This window comes from Urocampus carinirostris, chromosome 19, assembly GCF_059441175.1.
Source record: "Urocampus carinirostris isolate Australia breed hairy pipefish chromosome 19, RoL_Ucar_1.0, whole genome shotgun sequence".
Classification (NCBI taxonomy): Eukaryota; Metazoa; Chordata; class Actinopteri; order Syngnathiformes; family Syngnathidae; genus Urocampus; species Urocampus carinirostris.
In genome coordinates, this window is record NC_142367.1 from 11580673 (window position 1) to 11598612 (window position 17940).

General features: G+C 41.3%; 3 protein-coding genes across 5 annotated transcripts in view; 2 read left to right on the top strand and 1 right to left on the bottom strand.

Moving 5' to 3' along the window:
* The window catches only part of wnk4a (WNK lysine deficient protein kinase 4a), a 49951-nt gene extending 40810 nt beyond the window's left edge, over window positions 1-9141 (top strand). For both annotated transcript variants that reach the window (XM_088322953.1, XM_088322952.1), the window contains 5 exons: window positions 517-1151; window positions 2705-2774; window positions 4617-4947; window positions 5577-5785; window positions 7801-9141. In XM_088322953.1, the coding sequence (XP_088179079.1) occupies window positions 517-1151; window positions 2705-2774; window positions 4617-4947; window positions 5577-5785; window positions 7801-7943 (1388 nt within the window). In that variant the 3' untranslated portion in view covers window positions 7944-9141. The remainder of the gene's footprint in view (window positions 1-516; window positions 1152-2704; window positions 2775-4616; window positions 4948-5576; window positions 5786-7800) is intronic.
* Window positions 9142-9247: 106 nt separating this feature from the next.
* coa3a (cytochrome C oxidase assembly factor 3a) lies at window positions 9248-11522 on the bottom strand. The gene is made up of 2 exons (XM_088322956.1): window positions 11167-11522; window positions 9248-9521 (listed from the first exon to the last, which is right to left on the bottom strand). Exons 1-2 carry the CDS (start codon window positions 11480-11482, stop codon window positions 9421-9423), a joined length of 417 nt encoding a protein of 138 aa, XP_088179082.1. The 5' UTR covers window positions 11483-11522; the 3' UTR covers window positions 9248-9420.
* Window positions 11523-11569: 47 nt separating this feature from the next.
* cntd1 (cyclin N-terminal domain containing 1) lies at window positions 11570-16594 on the top strand. 2 transcript variants are annotated; one of them, XM_088322954.1, is made up of 7 exons: window positions 11570-11847; window positions 14506-14581; window positions 15523-15685; window positions 15750-15912; window positions 16046-16190; window positions 16280-16376; window positions 16439-16594. In XM_088322954.1, the coding sequence occupies exons 1-7, from the start codon at window positions 11682-11684 to the stop codon at window positions 16580-16582; spliced, it is 954 nt and encodes a 317-aa protein (XP_088179080.1). In that variant the 5' UTR covers window positions 11570-11681; the 3' UTR covers window positions 16583-16594. The 2 variants fall into 2 exon arrangements, with proteins under 2 accessions (XP_088179080.1, XP_088179081.1); XM_088322955.1 differs by having other exon boundaries at window positions 15813-15912.
* Window positions 16595-17940: the final 1346 nt, after the last annotated feature.

Below are 17940 nucleotides of genomic sequence, written 5' to 3' on the forward strand. Positions count from 1 at the left end.
ACATATCCTGATCAATGCACACGCAAGATTGAAAATCATATATGTAAATCGCAGATACATTTGTGGCTCTGCTAAATACATGATTTGACTTGACTTGACATGATTCACATCAGATTTTGTATTTTAATGGCTCTGGACGAATTGGAAAATTGGTCTGTTTGATTTTGCCCATGAAAAAGGTGTACGAACCTGTTACATTAGGCCCTTTGAGGACAGCCATTACGTAATGTGGCCCTCTGTGAAAATGTATTTGAAACCCCTGGGCTAGAAAAAAAGGAGCCAGCACTTCCTAGTGGACAATGTGCACGCTAAAGAAGTCCAAATTAAGTCCCAGGACACACATGGCACGCATTAGCAGCTCCCCAGCAGCAACGCTGCTGACAGTGTCGCAATTGCTCACAGAACAAAACGTCCTTGTTGAATGGACAGTAAAATTTACACCCCGGACGTTGTCCAAGGAAAAACTTTTGGTGGTTTACTGCCAGCGTTGATTGATTGCATGTTTTTGTCTTCCAGGACTGGCCTACCAGAACACCGCTTCCCTCCTGCCCCCCTACCACCTGCCCTACATGGGCACCTTTCCCTTCCACTACCCGGCCAGGCTACTTTCCCCCAAAGCAGGGGCTTTGGGGCTTCACCCCCCTCTCACCAGGGTCTCCAGCACCCCCACCTTTCCGTCCGTCCCTTCCCCGGTACCCCCGGGATCCCCGAACCTGCCAAAGGAAAGTGGGAGCCCTCCAGCGGGTCACATGTGGCCCCCGCCACCCGGCCAGCCTCTTTTCTCCCTGGCCAATGTCATCTCTATGGCCATGAGCATGGCACAGTCTTTTATTCCTCCCAGCCAGCAGGGGGCGCCGCCCTCCTATGGGGGTTATGTCCATCCGTACTACCAGCCCCCTAATCTGGAGGTGCCTTACCCCACCAATAACTTCCCTGGCATCCCGCCCATGGACTGCTTCCCTCAAGGGTGGCGGGACAGCTGCCCCTCGACCCCGCCCAACACTCCGCTGCAACAGACCGGACAGCCCTCTACCCCCCTTGGAGAGGGTCCTGGTTCCTTCCCGACCCAGGCTCCGGTCCATTCTCAAGTGTCCAGCTCAGCATCGTTGTCGGAACTGTCCCCCTCCCCCACCGACAGTCCCGAGAGCACCGTAAGTCACTATTAGTTTTTTTACCGACACAATGCTAACAGCAGACAATGTGGGATCCTGAAAATGTTCGAATTAGTTGATTAACTGAGTAACCGACAGATTAAGTTGTTGATTCATCACTAGATTAATTTAGTTAATTACTTTATTAACTAGATTATTTATTTATAATGAATTAGATTAATGAAAATCACTGTTTTACCATCACGACAATAAAATGGCAATCGTCAATTAATTACCGGTTAAAAGAAGGCTAACACCAAACTTTGGGGGACCCCGATAATGTAAAGTACAGGCTGTGACGATTTAGTAATTGTTATGATACAAAGAGCAGCACAACTTGGTCGTACCTACTTTCTACCTCTTAACATTGTGTGTGAGGCATTTTTTTTTTCAATGGGGACATCGGAAATGTCAAAATGTGTACATTTTTAGTAAATACCTGATTAATACCAAACTATGAGTGACTAACAAAATGGCAAAATTAATTAATTAATCGCTGATTAAAACAATGCTAGTACCAAACCACGGAGTACCTCGAAAATGATGAAATAAATCAAATAATTAGTTAATCGACTGATTGAAACAATGCCAAAGCCAAACGGAGGACCCCAAATATGACTAAATTAGTTAACTGATGAAAACAATGATAACCCCAAACCATTACCACAATGTCAAAATGAGTCAAATAATTAACTAACAGAATGAAACAGCGCTAACGCCAAACTACGGCGGATCTAATAATATGGGAAAATTAGTTATTTTCTCAATTTACTGATTAAAACAAATCTAACGTCAAACAATGGGGAACCTTGAAAGTAGCAATGATGATGCAAAACAATCGGGGAGACCCCTTAAATGTCAAAAGGAGTTTATTGGAGAGCATCGTTTAATTTAAAAACTGCAGAACTATGGGAAACAGCAAAAAGGGCAAAATTAACTAATTATTTATTCAAAATGGTGGATTATTTGGTTAATTAACTAGTTTGTGCATCACTTGATTAATATGCCAATTAATTTCTTGATTCATTTTTAGAGTAGTGAATGACTATATTTTCAAATAAATAGAAGTTTTCCTTTTTAATTGAATATTTTTATTATTTACCTGGAAATACTTTAATATTCTACTTTTTCTCATTTTTCTTATTTTTTCCTTTAGATGTAGAAGATATTTATCATAATCAGTTCAACTATCGTCAATCATTTGTGGCGTTTTTTTGTTCTTTCGTGACGCCACCCCAGAGGCAATTTATATCATACTTCTTATTACTTTTCATTAATATTTTTTTTAGACATCGAAAATGTTTTTCAGAATTAGGTAAAATATCGTGAATAATTATTTCTGGACACATGTTCTTCTGTGACACCACACCTGAGGCAATTTATGTCATATTCTACTTTTTTCTTTTTTATAAGTTGAAGATATTTATCAAAATCAGGTCAACTATCGTCAATAATAATAATATCTGGAATTTTGTTCTAACATGACGCCACCCCTAAGGCAATTTATGTCCCGTTTCTACTTTTCTTATATATATTTTTCCACATCTGTCCAGTTATCATCCATCAGCACCCTTTCTGAAACGCACACTGGAAGCCCGTCGGCGCAAAAAGTCAACCCACCGGGTAAGAAAAATAATTATAAGTAAAAAGCCTTTTTACCTTTTGACGCATTTCCTGGCCTATTGCCTCCAGGAGACGATTGCGTAATCGCCAGTGCTAGCTAATGTCTTGTCCGGCATGGGCGTCGACGTCGCAGCGACCAATCAGCATGCTCGTTGGCAGAACTCCCCCCCTCCCACACCTGCTTCTGTTTCTAGACTCCAAACAGAGAGCTTCTGTTTACGTGCGCCCGACCTAAACCTTCGGCGCCGCTTACCGCTACGAGGAAAACATTTAGGAACATGTACCGATAATCGGAAGCTAATCGTCACATAAACATATAATTACAACCGCGAACATTTTCCGACTTGAAAACATTCCGATTTACGATATGATATAAGCGAGGTTATTTTACCCAATGGTGTTAACATGATTTACAATTAGTATACGGTGTTATATATAAAAAAAAAATACCCTTTGGCTTAAAGAGAACGTGTCAAACTCATTTCAGCTCAGGGGCCACATCGTAGAAAAAACATTCTCTCAGGGCCGGACTAGTAGGTTAAAAAGGAAGGAAGATGGAGATGGTTGGTTGGTTGTATCCCTTAACCACACAGGTTGTAGGGGCACCATTTCCTGTGGTGTGTCTTGAGCAAGTACAGCCTGGCGCCTCCCATTCCTCAACATGTTTCCACACGGTCTTGAACTGGGGCCCTTTCGCATGCTAGGTGAACGTGCTATCCGGCGTAGAGAAAGGAAGAGACAGGGGTGGGGGGAAGAGAGATAGAGATTGAGAGAGAGAGACAGAGACAAAGTGAGAGTGAGACAAAGTGAGAGACAAAGTGAGAGAGAGAGGCAAAGTGAGAGAGAGACAAAGTGAGACAAATTGAGAGAGAGAGACAAAGTGAGAGAGACAAAGTGAGAGGGAAAGAAGGAAAGGGAGAGAAGAAGAGAGAAAATGAACTTAGAGGGGAAAAAGAAACAAAAAGGAGAGGTAAAAAGAGATGAGATAATTAGAAAGAGAGAAGAGAAAAAGAGAGAGTAAGCAAGAGAGAATGAATTTAATTATGGTATGTACCTGGCATGTAATACTGCATACATTGAGTTTAGTTTCAGCATGCTAACATACCGAGCATGTAGCAACAATTTCTAAAATGAGTTTAGTCAACATAACATACTTAGCATTCGGCACTGGTGTATAAATTATATATTTGTTTAAAGGGACAATGTCTAATATTTAGCGCCTCACAGTGGTAAAAAACGCAATTCATTCAACAATATTTATTTGACTAATAAGCAACAAAAAAAAAACATAAATAGCAACATGATCAGATGATAGCAGCAGTGATGCAATAATCACAAAACAACGAATAACTTTAAATGAGAAACTGGCATCCCATTAACCCTTGGATGTATGACCTACCAGTACATAATAAAAATACTACTGGCACCATGTCATAAACATGTTTAAAACCCCATGGGGGCATTTTTGACCCCACTCAGCATGCAAGGGTCAAATCTCCTTTGCGTTTGTCCAATAGTAACAAAACTATCAAATCCACTAGGGAGCGCCAAAAAACCCTATGTGGCCCCAGAGCCAACTGTCGCTGCAGCTGAGCTAAAAGTGGCAGAAAAAACATTTCGTACAAAATAATTTCAACAACAGGTAACATAATTAGCAAATAACATACAACCAGCCTTTTAAAACCAGACTACTACTCCTTTGTTGCTAATTAGTTTGAACCTATTACTGTGTTGTAGTTATGTTATTACTGTGTTATTACCATTATCCTTAAAAAAATGGTGCTTACACAACAATTCATTGAATTATTATCATTCTGAAGACGTTGCCCTTCTCTCCGGCAGGGGGTCCCGTGACGGTGGGCCGGTTCCACGTGTCCCCATCCTCTGACGTGCCGCCCGGTGTTGAGGAAGAGTGCGGCCGACTCGAACCCGAAACAACGGCGGGGAGGAGACGCGTGCGGAGGCGGAGCCCGATGGCCACGTCGGCCGACAGCGGCCTATCTGTGACTGCGGCCGAGACGTGGGACGGCGCCGCCGGGAGCCCCCCTTACGGAAACTCTCTCCACCAGTTGTGGAGTTTGAGCTACAACGCTAACTACGCTAGCAGCGATGACTCAGACAGCGACGATGACGACGACGACATGCTGGACGAGCTGCAGGAACTCCGAGAGAGGTCAGTCTGAAAAATTGCTAACTTTTTTTGCAATCTGGTTAATTATGCTAAATATGGGTGCAACCATGAATTGACAGTGTAGACAAAAATTTATAATAAAAAGTCCAATTGGAATCCATTGTTGACTATGCTTAGAGTTGCTTATGGGCAATAGTGTCTTTGATTCAAGTGGTAACATACAGAAATGACGGCGTCAACCTCAAATACCCGCATCAAAACATTTTTATTTTGGAAGCTTTTCAGCCAGGATATGGCAATTGAAGTTACTACTTGGAAAGTTTGCAAAGCAAACCTTGAGTATCATGGCAGTACCTCGGTGTTGCATGAACATTTGAAGAGAAAGCACGTTAGACAGTTGAACGAAACAAGAGTCTGACTCGCCTCGGTAAGATTCAAATACCATTCTAGCCAACATGGTTTTGATATATGCATTGTACATTTTCTACGCGTATATTTCGCCATAAAAAAGAGAGCTTTACAAAATGCACATATTTGTTTTATTTACTGTTTGTGGTAATGTCATACTTTGCCACATAATCTTCATGCTAATTTTAAGGGAAAAAACTATTAAATAATCTTTAGGTGCAACCCTAATGCTAAACGTGGCCTCCTTCTGTGGTTTTCTTCAGGCACCTGTCGGAGGTCCAAGAGCTCCAGGCGGCCCAAAAGCGTGAGATCCAGGACCTGTACGAGAAGATGGGCAAGGTCCCGCCCCCGGGTATCCTTTCCCCAGCGGCCATGTTGTCCAGCCGCCAGCGTCGCCTATCTAAAGGGGCGGGGGGGTTGCCACCATCGAGGCGTAACAGTCTCCAGCGATCTGATGTCCTACCCATGCAAGGTGAGGCCACACGTTCGGTCTTGTTAAATACCAATTACAGCTTTAGATATTTTCTGACATCTTCTGCGTTCAGTGCCCAAAACGGCTTTAAGCTCTGCATCACCTGGCGCCACCTGAGACATCAGTGGCAATCGGCATTTTGATTTTGGAATCAGGTGTGCGGTGGCACTTTTTGGAGAAAAACAGAGCGGTGCCAATTGCGTCCAATATCAAACATGTTTGATCATTTGTGCGATAGGACACCAATTTCCTCAAAAGTTGCAGGGGACATTTTCCTTACTGCATGAACTAAATACAACACACCGCAGTGACGTTTTTGACCAGTTTCCTTTAACCCTGGGGAACGATGACAAGCAAACGCAATTTGGTCTTTTACGACAGAAACCACCAATGAAAAGAACCCTTTCACCTTTACCTTAGGCACCCTATTAAATACATGCTCATCTTCATAATCATTATCTGCCTCTGTGGGAGTCGCTTTTTTGAATAGTCACATGATCCAAAAACATCGGACCTGGGCAACATGGAATGGAGAGTGAAAGCTGCGTCCTTGTCGCCAATGTTATGTTCAGTAAGGCACTTGGAAACCGGCTCTGTGCTCATTGTCTTTTATTCCCAGTAATCATTCTTATCACCACACTTTTCGACAACAGCACACTTTACAGCCGTGAAGTCACGCTGTCGTAACAGTCCCATGTGGATGTGTTACACACCTCGTGTGTTCTGTGGTTCCTCTCCTTTGTCCGACTGTGCTGACGTGTAAATCAGCGCGCACCGGCACATGCATGCGTGTGCGCGGCACGTGCACTCGGCGGCCAAAGTCAACACTTTCTCCTCCCTCACAAAAAAAATATGCAAATTTTTTTTTTCTTTTTGTCTCGGTCCCTCACATCGGGCTAATTTGTCGGGCTCGGGCTGGGCCCTGATTACCGCTGGCCGGGTTGGGTTGGATATTTTGAGGCTGATCTTGCCTCTTTCTGCTTGTGACATCTTGTAGTGTGGTGCCATTAACGGCTTTTGACATCATTTGATGTATTAAACAGGGGCCAAACATAAATTTTGGTGTATTTTTTTGTTTGATACCATTTATGGTTTTTGGCAGGGTTTTTGTTCTACACCTCCAAACACAGCATTGGACACTTAATTGGTTCAGTGTCAATCACGGCCTTTGATGCATTTTTCTATTCATGCCAGGTTCTGCTTATGATAACTTAATAATCAGCTCATCGAATGAAAGAAATGTAGATACTGATTGCCGTTAAATTCCCAAATATCGATGCTGATAATCAACCCGCCCGATAATCGATCGACCCCTACACAAATATCCTGTACAAGGGTTGTATTTTAATACCAAATTTCTAAATTGCCAGAGATGTACACTATGCTCACTTAAGGGCGACAGTAGCTCAGGAGGTAAAGCCCGTCTTGCAAACAAGAGGTCGCAGGTTTGATTCCCGGCTCTTATATGTCGCAGTGTCCTTGGGCAAGACACTGAATCCCCAATGCCCCTGATAAGCAAGTAGTTGCCTTGCATGGCTGATGCTGCTATCGATTAGTTAGCGTGTGTAAAAGGGAAAGTGTGAAGCACATTGTAAAGCGCTTTTGGAGGTGTTCATTGACTTGAAAAGTGCTATATAAATGCAGAACAAATGCAAAAATACATTCGGGGGAAAAAGAAGCCTTTGGGGTCTTTTTTTGTTCAATACCAATCACAGCTTTGAATGCCTTTTGGTGTATTTTTGGGTTCAGTGCCAAACACGGCTTTTGACGGGGTTTTTTGTGTTCAATGCCAATCACAGCTTTTGATATCTTTTTTTATTCAACGGCAATCACAATTTTTTTATTCAATGTCAAACACGGTTTTAGATGTCTTTGTTCTTTGAATACTAATCTCAGCTTTTGACACTCTGACGTCTTTTTCCTTGGTGCCGATCACGTGTTTAAACGTCTTTTTTGCATTCTGTGCCAAATGAGGCTTTTCACGTCTTTTTGAAACCGAATGACTTTTTTTTCAGGTATCAACCGGAGAAATTCTTTGGGAGGAAGCAGCAGCAGCTCCCAGGACAAACCCAGCCGAGGCGTCACCTTTGCCTCGGACCTCGGAAGATTGGCGAGAGCCCAAGACATGGACGTTGAGCATCCGAGCTACCTGATCTGAGGAGCTTCAAAAGTTGTACAATTTTGTTCTTTTATTGACGCCAACCGTCTTGAAATGGCGAGGACGAGACGGCTGAAGACAAACGCAGAGGACCTCTGCCAAGGAGCAAATTTCAATTTTACTTATAGTATTGGTTTTAGTGTCAGTATTGGTATAAGTCTACCAATTGATAGCTGTCATGAGTACATATAGGCCTTTCATTGCCTATATACTGATAACTGGTATCAGGACTAATTCTTCAACTCTGGTTGCTGTTTCAAAATCATCCATAATGAAATTAAAACTCAACACAGCGGTTGATACCAGTATTGCTAGCTGCCTTAAATACCCATATGTCATGTTAGGAGATTTTATCAGTCTCAAAATCATTCCTGTCTCAAAATCATTCCTGTTGAAAACAGTAAAAAAATTCAGGTGATAATAGTTGGTTGATACCAGTATCATCAGCAATGAGAGCACAGATAATCATCTTTTCATTGGCCCGGACCAGACAACTGATAATAGTACAATCTCATGCATTTATTTCTATTGTTAGTTTTAGTAAAGGTATCTGTCTCATAATCATCCCTGATATTATTTCTATTGGTTTCAACATCGGTATCGTAGTAGTTTCTCTAATTAAAAAAATCTCAGCATCAATTAATACCAGTAGTGATAGCTGAGACAGTCCCGATACTCTCATAATAAAGCACGATGCAAACACTTGATATTGGTACCATCCTTAAAAAAAAAATAAAAAAAAAAAAAATACTACATTACAATCAAAGTTCTCCTAATGTTATCAGTGATTGCAAACTAAAATATAAAAATAATATCAAGAAATTAAGAGAAATGTGAGATCAAATGTCCTTATTCCTTGGCAGAGGTATGCGTGCCAGTATAAGATGCAAATATGAATCGTTTTTAATAACAATACTGGCTTTTCTTGATTGTAAATGTGTGTACATATAGACATTTTACACAATTATTTGTGAAAAAGAAAATTCTACATATCGACACGGAGTTTATTAGGATCAATCGATCGAGCACCTCATGCACTTTAGCATTTTCATTATGGAAAATAACTAAACAAGGGAGAATGTCCGATCGTGCCTTAGAGAATATTCACACTGGACATTGAAAAAAAGATTATATATATTATATATTCAAATATTTGAAAAAAAAAAAAAAAAAAGTACAATAAAGCTGCTGCCATTTGTGCCTTTTCCCTCTTTACTGGCGTTCTCATTTTGTATTTCTTCTTCTACATCGGACTTTCACTGTAGAGGATTTCCCAGCTCAATAATAAATAATAAAACAATGACTCAATGTGTGTGGATTTTTTCTTTGCACGACAAAAACACTCCATATATTCTACATACTGCAAAACCAGTGGTTTTGAATTGTCCACAATGGAAGGTCACTTCTTGCACAAAATGGCTGCAAAAGTCATTTTTCAAGGAAGTCCAGACGGTCGAAGGTCAATTGTAACGTCCGCTCAATTGGCGCCCGTCTTCGCCATCCGTTGTACGCGTTTGGCCTCTTCGTCCATCTCATCCATGATGCGTTCCTGGGACATTGAGTAAAATGTGTAGCCGTCTTTTTCACCGTTAAGGCCAAAAATATGGTTTCCACAATATGACTTTATTTTAGAGAAACTTTCAAAGGGTCATCAACATTGCCCAGAAAATCATGGGCTGCTCTCTGCCCATTTTGGAGGACTTTGGAATAGTGCAGGGGTCTCCAAGGGGCCACCTGAGTAGCCTGTGGGACTTTGTGATTTTCTGGCAAAATATTTTTGGGGGGGTTGACCGGGTTACCCCAGTAATAAGTTATTTTAGAAATGCATTTCATACTGGTAGCTCTTAGCGCTAATTACAAAAAGTAGCTTTCAGCTTAATCTCTATGCTTAAGAGGTATTTATATTTTGACTACAGAAAAACGTAATGTCAAATGTGTAAAGGTAAAAGTAGGAGTAAAATAAAATACTAAAATAAAAAAAATAATGAAAAACAAATCTTATAATGTAAGACGATTTAGGATATCAAAACTAAATGACGATTAAATGTTATGTAAATAGACCGATTCATTATTCATGAAACATTAACCTATTTACCTTAGAACTAATTTATTTTTAATAAGTTTAAAACTTGAATAAGAGACATATTTTTATTTGAGTTATCAGCATTTCAAACATGTACCGTATTTTCCGCACTATAAGGCGCACCCCGAAAAAATAGTTTTTGGTCCTTTTTTTGACATACATAAGACGCACCGGATTATAAGGCGCTACAATGGGAACGTCGACAAAACAGTCTGATAGTTCAGTCAAACTTATTAAACCCTTAACATTCCGGAAGCTTGCAAAGACGCAAATACGTGTCGAGAACACGTGCGGATGCGGTGTCCGTACGATGTCACTCAAATGCATCGTTCCATCATTCGGAAGGTTAAAGTCTTGGGATTCAAGAAATGCCAACCATTCCTTAGTATCTATTTTCTTTTTCGCTCGCAACTTTACTGTGTTTATGACAATAAAAACTTGGAATTAAGTTTAATTTAAAAATAGACACTCCATTCCATCCATTAGCTGCACCGCTTATCACAGAAACATCGAGTTCAGTCTAAATAAATCCCAGCATACACAGCGTACTACTTGGTGTTCGGGGGAAAATCTAGTCGGCGGCTGCAAGTTAGTTGGAAAACTTTACATTTTAAAATGTATCCATAAATAAGGCGCACTGTATTATAAGGCGCATAGTCAGCTTTTGAAAAAAGATAAAGGCTTTTAGGTGCGCCTTATAGTGCGGAAAATACGGTATATTTTTCCAATATAACAATAATAAGAGTATATTAAATAATGACAAAAAATGACAGAAGAGTCAAAACATGATACAATTAATAAAATATTGAAAATATAGTGAAATAAACCAGTAATAAATTAAAAGATAGCATAAAACATAAAATAAGAGTTAATTAAAAAGGGGATGTAATAAATATAATGATAGAATAATTAAGTTAATACGAGTATAATAAAAATGGGACCGCACCTTAAATGATAAAATAAAATGATTAAGGGGGGAAATTGGACTTTAAGAAATGCTAAATTTAAAGTAAATACAATAATACCGAATTATAGTGATTAGAGTATAGGAAAAAAAAGTATCGCATGTAATTTACAATTCCCTCAACCGTAGCGTTCACCTTGCATTGACGTTAGCATTTAGCTTTAGCATAAGGATACAAATGCCCATGACGAGCGCTCCGATGGCGACTCCGGTGAGCCCGTTCCGCGTCCGCAGCTTCTGTGTCCTTTTCTTCGACTGCTCCAGTTCTACCTGCCGGATAAAGTGCAACTGCTCCCGGGTCAAACCTTCCTTGCCCGGGTCTATCCTGGTGGCTAACGGGGATTCGGGCTGCTTGGGTGTCTTGTCCGCCATGTTTGCCCAGCTTGTTAGCCAACATTCGTTTCGCAAGTTGCCGTTGTAGAGTTGCATATCATCGTCTGCATGGATGCCCCGTTGACACGCAGGATCCAGATTGTTGTGAAATCTTCTCATTATTGTGCAATGATTTAACAAGTCCGGTAAGAAACTACAACCAAAATGTGCCACTACAAAATGGTCTTCCCCTAAACATCGAACAGCTACAAAGTTCCTACTACACAATCCCAAAGGAAACAGCGCCATCTTGTGAAGACTGATTACAACCCCTAATGATATTAGCTAATCGCGTTTTTTTGTACAAAATTGCCGTGTAATGGCGACAGAGATGGACAACGTGACCAACCTTCAAAGTTTAAGGTTTAGAAAAGCTTCCGTAGAGATATTAACGGACTTTCTCACCAATCTCAACGAGCGTAACAAGGACAACCTCCGTAGTTTACCCACCTGTCGCGCAGGTTTCAAGGATAAACGTTTATTTGGTAAGTTAAATAGCGTTTTAGGAAAATATTTTCATTTTTATGGTATTTTAAACAGTGTAGCATCAACTATACAACTACTGTAGGCATATTAGTAAAATTTGGTGAAATCCAAAAACAAAATTAAAAAAATTCAATCCAAAGACTGGGGACACGAAATCATTTTTAGGCGACAGCTAGAGGACGCCAGTGCACAATCAAACTTCTAGACTACTGTACTTCGAAATATTTATGTTTTAAAATTGTAAAATATTTTTTTGAATATGTTTTTAATTTTGTTCGAAATTCTAATTAAGCACGCTAGCCCGTGGTGTTAATTTCAAGCTGCTGCTGCTAGATGGCGCTGCTGCAAACACTGGCAAACCTAGCGTACTTGAAAATGCAGTTGACCTTTATTTAAAAAGATCTCATCTCATTAGCTACACCGCTTATCCTCAGTAGGGTCGCGGGGGTGCTGGAGCCCATCCCAGCAATCATTGGGCAGTGGGCAGGGGACACCCTGAACTGGTTGCCAGCCAATCGCAGGGCACACAGGGACAGACAACTCACTCGCTCATTCACACCTAAGGACAATTTGGACCGGCCAATTCACCTGAAATGCTTGTTTTTGGAATGTGGGAGGAAACCGGAGTGCCCGGAGGAAACCCACACAAGCACGGGGAGAACATACAAACTCCGCACAGGAAGTCTGGAGCTGGATTTGAACCCATGCAGGAGGTTCCCAAGACATGAACTGTGCCGCACATGCGCTAACCACTGCGCCGCCGTGCTGCTATTTAAAAATATATTTTTATTAAATATTTTTTTAACAACATGTTCTATTTTTATTTTTCTCGAACTTCTGTGATTAGCAAACTAGGGGATGTCTCTTTTCTGACTTGTGTTTTTTCACCAAGCTTTAAGTCAAGTCAGTCATGTAAATTTAAATGGTTTGTATTTAGATAGTCAATGAAGACCTCCACAAGCGCTTAACAATGTGCTTCACACTTACACTCCGATAGCAGCGTCAGCCATGCATGGCAACTAGCTGCTTACCAGGGGCATTAGGGATTCAGTGTCTTGCCCAAGGACACTTGGACATATAACACGGAGGAACCAGAAATCGAAACTGCGAACTCTTGATTCCAAGACAAGCGCTTTACCTCGTGAGCTACTGTGACCGTAAAGCTCTTAATAACGGAACGACTTAAAAGACAACTACACCATCCCCTGATTTGTCACGGGCATGCTGGCAATGAGAAACTAAGAAAAAAAAAATATATATATATGAAATCTGGAGAATGGGCCACACAAGGATGACCAGGCTGAAATGGATGTTGCGTTGGGTAACAATACATGAAAAACACACACTATATCAATAAAAAACTTGGGTAATGTGTAAAATTGTTCAAGTCAAATCTACATCTGAATAAATGTATATAAAATTAAAATAAATGAGTTACTTGAAATACTTTCATGATTACTCATTACACTCTCGTGTGCCTGCTTGTTTGGCGCCAGCTGCTGCTGGTTACCCGTCCTACTTAAGCTCAGTCCTTTCACTCGCTTGTTGTCAGTCCGTCAGCGAACCTCTGTTTAAACAAGGCAAGCATTTTTGACTCCTACTCCTGTCGGTCCCGTTTTGTCACCTGTTTTCCACTCGTCCGTTCCCGATTTCTCAGTATGTCTCCTGCTACGACCCGTTTTATTCACCCCGACCAAGTTTGATCTCCCATCCCGGCTAACGACATGTTTTTTGTCCTCGACCACGTTCTGATCTTCCATCCCGGCTACGACTTGTTTTTTCCGTCTAACCACTCTATGATCTCCCGGTCCGGAAGATCCACTTCCGCATTCAGAACGTGTTCCGATCCCGTAAGCGTCTTCCTTCCCGCGTCCAGCGAGCACCGGAACGCTGGTGCTGACATTCCTCTATATTTCAATAAACTTGTGAGCAACGTTACTTATCTGGGTCCTCCTTCTGTTCTGGTCCTGACAAATACTTTATGGTCCATGCTTTAAAAATGTGTTAAAAATGCCTTGTTCTTGACCAAAGTTGCAGCAAAACTACCACAGAATAGAAAATTTGAATACAATAGAACAGCATAGTCTTAAGTGTGATCGATAACGAAGTAGTGAACTTTGTTCACAACAAGATCATAGAAGGCACTCCAGGATAAACATGTCATAAAAGACTAAAAGAGAAGTAAAATGAAATGATATTCGTAAATATAGGTAGTACATATAAAATAAGTCGTGTTGGAGACTGGCCTGTACCATGACAGTATAAACATAAATAATGGTTGTCCTTCGTGGATAAATAATAGAAAATACATTTTAAAAATATTTTTCCAAACTACTGATTGGAAACGCAACAAAATGTTTGCCTTTGAGGACCCCCCCCCCCCCCCCCCAGCTTTATGGAACAGAAACCAGGAAGCCTCTGTGGCTGTAAAATTTGACTTATGACCACTCGCACTTTCGTCAACAGTCTTTGCTGTTGTGCATTCCTGTACTGTACGTTGAATTAGCACCGCGCTAATAAGGCACTCTATAACAATCAATAACACTCTGAGACTTAATGGCCGCTGTTTCATTCTATCAAGCTGCCTCCGCATGTTCTGTGTATAATATTTCCTTGCTGTATATCAGCCCCCTTTGCTGACACTCGTTTTTCTGCAGAATATGCTCTGCTGATTTGCGAAGAGCTACGCCTGGACCCTGCCGTTGCTTACCATGCCGTGGAATTACTTGAACGGTAGGAAGAAACGATGAAGTGATGATATTCATATACAGTGAAACACCAGGGACGCGACATGAGGTGGTGATCGCAAAGTGAAATTGCTTTATAGCGGGGATAGACACCTATGGCTTTTGAGTTTTTCCTTGCCCTCATGTAAGTTTAAGAGCGGGGCATTATGTCATAACAGTCTGTAGTCTGCAATAATCTGTGGTCTGTGCAGTCCTTTGAGACTCCTTGTGATTAAGGGCCATGCAAATAAACATGACTTGACTTGTGGTTATGCATTGCCAAGGCCTTCCAAACCCCGGGTTCTCAGATAGCAAAGTAGAAATACAATATAGTATGTACTAAGTACTACATACAGTACGTCCAAATGATTAAGTCCCATTACAAAGAAACATGTACATATAAAGGAAAAATTAAGCTTTATTTACCTTAGGTGTAACTTTAGTTGAGGTGGTGGAGTGGGTAGCCATTCTTTTGCTGTTTTTGTATTTTTTGATAATCACAATCATAGTTTTCATGGTTATTATGTTTTTGCTTCTCCCTTTAACTGCATATTGGCACCCATAGCGAATAAATGCAATTTCAAAAAAGTATATATTGTATCACTGACTCACTGTGAAGTCTTATCAGCCAATAGTATATCGGCATCTTCAGGACGCAAACCATTAGCAGACCAGCATTGTGTATGACATTGGCCTATAGCAAACAGGTCTTTTCGAGACGCAACTCGTCATATGCACATCCCAACAGGCTGTGAATTTAGATTTTTGAAGTTTTCAGACACTCAAAATAATTTGTCGTCAATGTCGTATAGTGGGTGGAACGCCATAAAAGAGAAGCCGACAAAAGAAACGTATACGAAACCCTAAAGTAAAAAGCTCGTAAGGTGTGAATACAAGTATCGCGGGGCTGTAGTTTACAATCTAAAATGTTTTCTTTGGGCATCTCAGCTTCATGGTCAGGCACATCACGCGTTTGCTGCTCCCCAGAGGTGCTAGCAGCGCTGAAGTAAAGGCCCGGGAGAATGCCGCCTTTGAGAAAATCCAGGAGAGCTTCACCTTGATTGTGTTGACCTGCGTGCAGCTGGCCAGCAAGTTATCCCTGCACAGCCGCGTAAGACGGGAACTGAGTCTTGAACTTTATCAACTGTTGAAATGGGACGGTATTATTTTTCCAGATGGTTGACGTCAATAGGGCTGTTTCTTTTTTGCACTCGCTTGGTCTCAACTTCACCAAAAAGGCTATCGTAGAATCGGAGCTGACAGTCCTTAAGGGCCTCGAGTTCCGACTGCATCCGCCCAACCCTCTCACCTACGTGGAGATACTTTTGGAGGTGCTAGGTAGGCCTGGACAGTCCGTCCATCCATCCGTCCGTACACCCACCCACCCATCCTCCCATCCATCCATGATTCTGACTCACCCGACCCTTTTTCTCCCTTTTCATCTCATCCTCAAACATTCCCACATCCTTAGGCCACAACGATCCAAGCGCCCCTGTGGAGCGCCTGCATCCCCTGTGCCTCCACGTGCTCCGCTTCGTCAGCCTGCGGCGCAACGCCCTTTACGACACCCTGCTGGCCGTCACCACCCAGACCCATTATCCTACTCCTGAGCAGAGGTCAGTCGCCTCTTTTCAGTCTGCATTTACTTTCGCCATTGTGCCCCAAATAAAAAAAAAAACAATTCTGATGATTCCATCATGGCAAGAGAGAAGTTTGTGGCGGTGACAGAAGACTGCATGCTCCTGGGCGTGGGCGTCATTGCCGCCGCCGCTTTCATCCTCGGCGTCAGAGACTGGAAGCAGGTCAGGAACGACGTTGGAAAGTATTCTAAACTGTCACACTCACTGCCAATATTGGGGCGCAGGTGGTGAAGGAACTGAGCCTCATCACGGGCATCTCCACCACCAGCGTCGGAGATTTTGCCCGCGTCACGGTTGTGCTCATCGTGGGAGCCCCCAGAGAGGGCCTCTTACAGTTTAAAGCTCTTTCACGCATTTCTTCTTATTAAATGATGAAGCAAGTTTGTTGTGCTATGAAGAAAAACAAAATATTCCATATATTGCTCATCTTTTAATATTTTTGTCGTCATTTTACTACTTTTGAAACTTGTTGTTCAAGTAAAACACATTTGAAATGTGCAAGGTTTTCTGGCAGGTAATTTGGATAATTTTGAATATATTTTTTAAATAATAGAAAGATTGTTTTTCTTTTATCACTTTTTATTCTCATTATAAATAATCACTATTAAAATGAGGAAAAAATAAAAAGAAGCAACAATATATATTCTAATCTGGCTGTACAATTTTAATTGCAAGCATAATGGCCCGTTACTTATACTTAGGTGAGGTTGTTGCGGCCGTTGTTTGTTGAAAAACAGCCTGGGAGCCACTAGGAAGTACCAATGAGCCGCATGCTGTTTCAGAGCTGCTTGTACACGAAAGCAGAAGTCAATTGATTTTTTGGGTGTTTATTGGGGGTCCCTTGACAACCTAGCTAAAGACACTTTCAGAGGTCTAAACTACATTGGCTGAAATTTTCACGAAAATTGGTTCGGACGTTTTGAAGCTTATAAGTCACAGACAAGTACGAGCACGGGCGCACACACACTCACACAAACACACACAATTCGGGATTTATGAAGAAATTAAGATTTTGATTAGATGAATAATAGTTAAGATTAGATCAGAAGTGTATATTAGATTTAGATTTAAAACCTTGGATCAGATAGATTTATTTTTCATGAATCATTTTGTTTTGGGCGGCACGGCGGGTGCCTAGTTAGTGCGCAGCCCAGTGGTGCGGAGGTCAAGTGTTCAGTTCTAGCTCCCGTACCCTCCCCGTGCGTCCTTATACCTGCGTAGGTTTTCACCGGGCACTTTGGTTTCCTCCCACATTTCAAAAACATTTTAACTGGCCGGTCCAAATTGTCTCTTGATGTGAATGAGCGAGTGAGTTTTCTGTCTCTGTGTGCCCTGCGACTGGCTGGTAACCAGTTAAGGCTGTCCCCTGCCCACTGCCCGAAGATAGCTGGGATGGGCTCCATCACCCCCGCGATCCTACTGAGGATAAGTGGATAATTAGTTTCGTATGAAAAAAAAAAGAAAAAATTGAAGATTATACTGTATCACAAATTGTGGAAAATATATTTTAATAAACTGGAACAACTATGTGGCCATATATATCGTTCAAAAGTATTTTATTTTATTAAATAGAGAGGACTACCTTAACAGTGAGATACATTTCGTTTGGCTCCTAAACAATTGCATTTATACATTAAAAATGTTACTTGCAAATGTAGTTTATTTTTAATAGAAACTGTTCCCTTTGATTATAACAACTATAAAATAATAATTATATCCAGTGTCC

What these genes read in the sequence shown, in the direction of transcription:
- coa3a (XM_088322956.1), bottom strand. Translation starts at nt 11,482, where the DNA reads ATGAGAAGATTTCACAACAATCTGGATCCTGCGTGTCAACGGGGCATC. An exon ending in AGCGCTCGTCATGGGCATTT is followed by an intron (nt 9,522 to 11,166) that starts GTATCCTTATGC and finishes ACGGTGAAAAAG; the next exon opens with ACGGCTACACATTTTACTCA.
- cntd1 (XM_088322954.1), top strand. Translation starts at nt 11,682, where the DNA reads ATGGCGACAGAGATGGACAACGTGACCAACCTTCAAAGTTTAAGGTTT. An exon ending in CAAGGATAAACGTTTATTTG is followed by an intron (nt 11,848 to 14,505) that starts GTAAGTTAAATA and finishes GTTTTTCTGCAG; the next exon opens with AATATGCTCTGCTGATTTGC. An exon ending in GCCGTGGAATTACTTGAACG is followed by an intron (nt 14,582 to 15,522) that starts GTAGGAAGAAAC and finishes TGGGCATCTCAG; the next exon opens with CTTCATGGTCAGGCACATCA.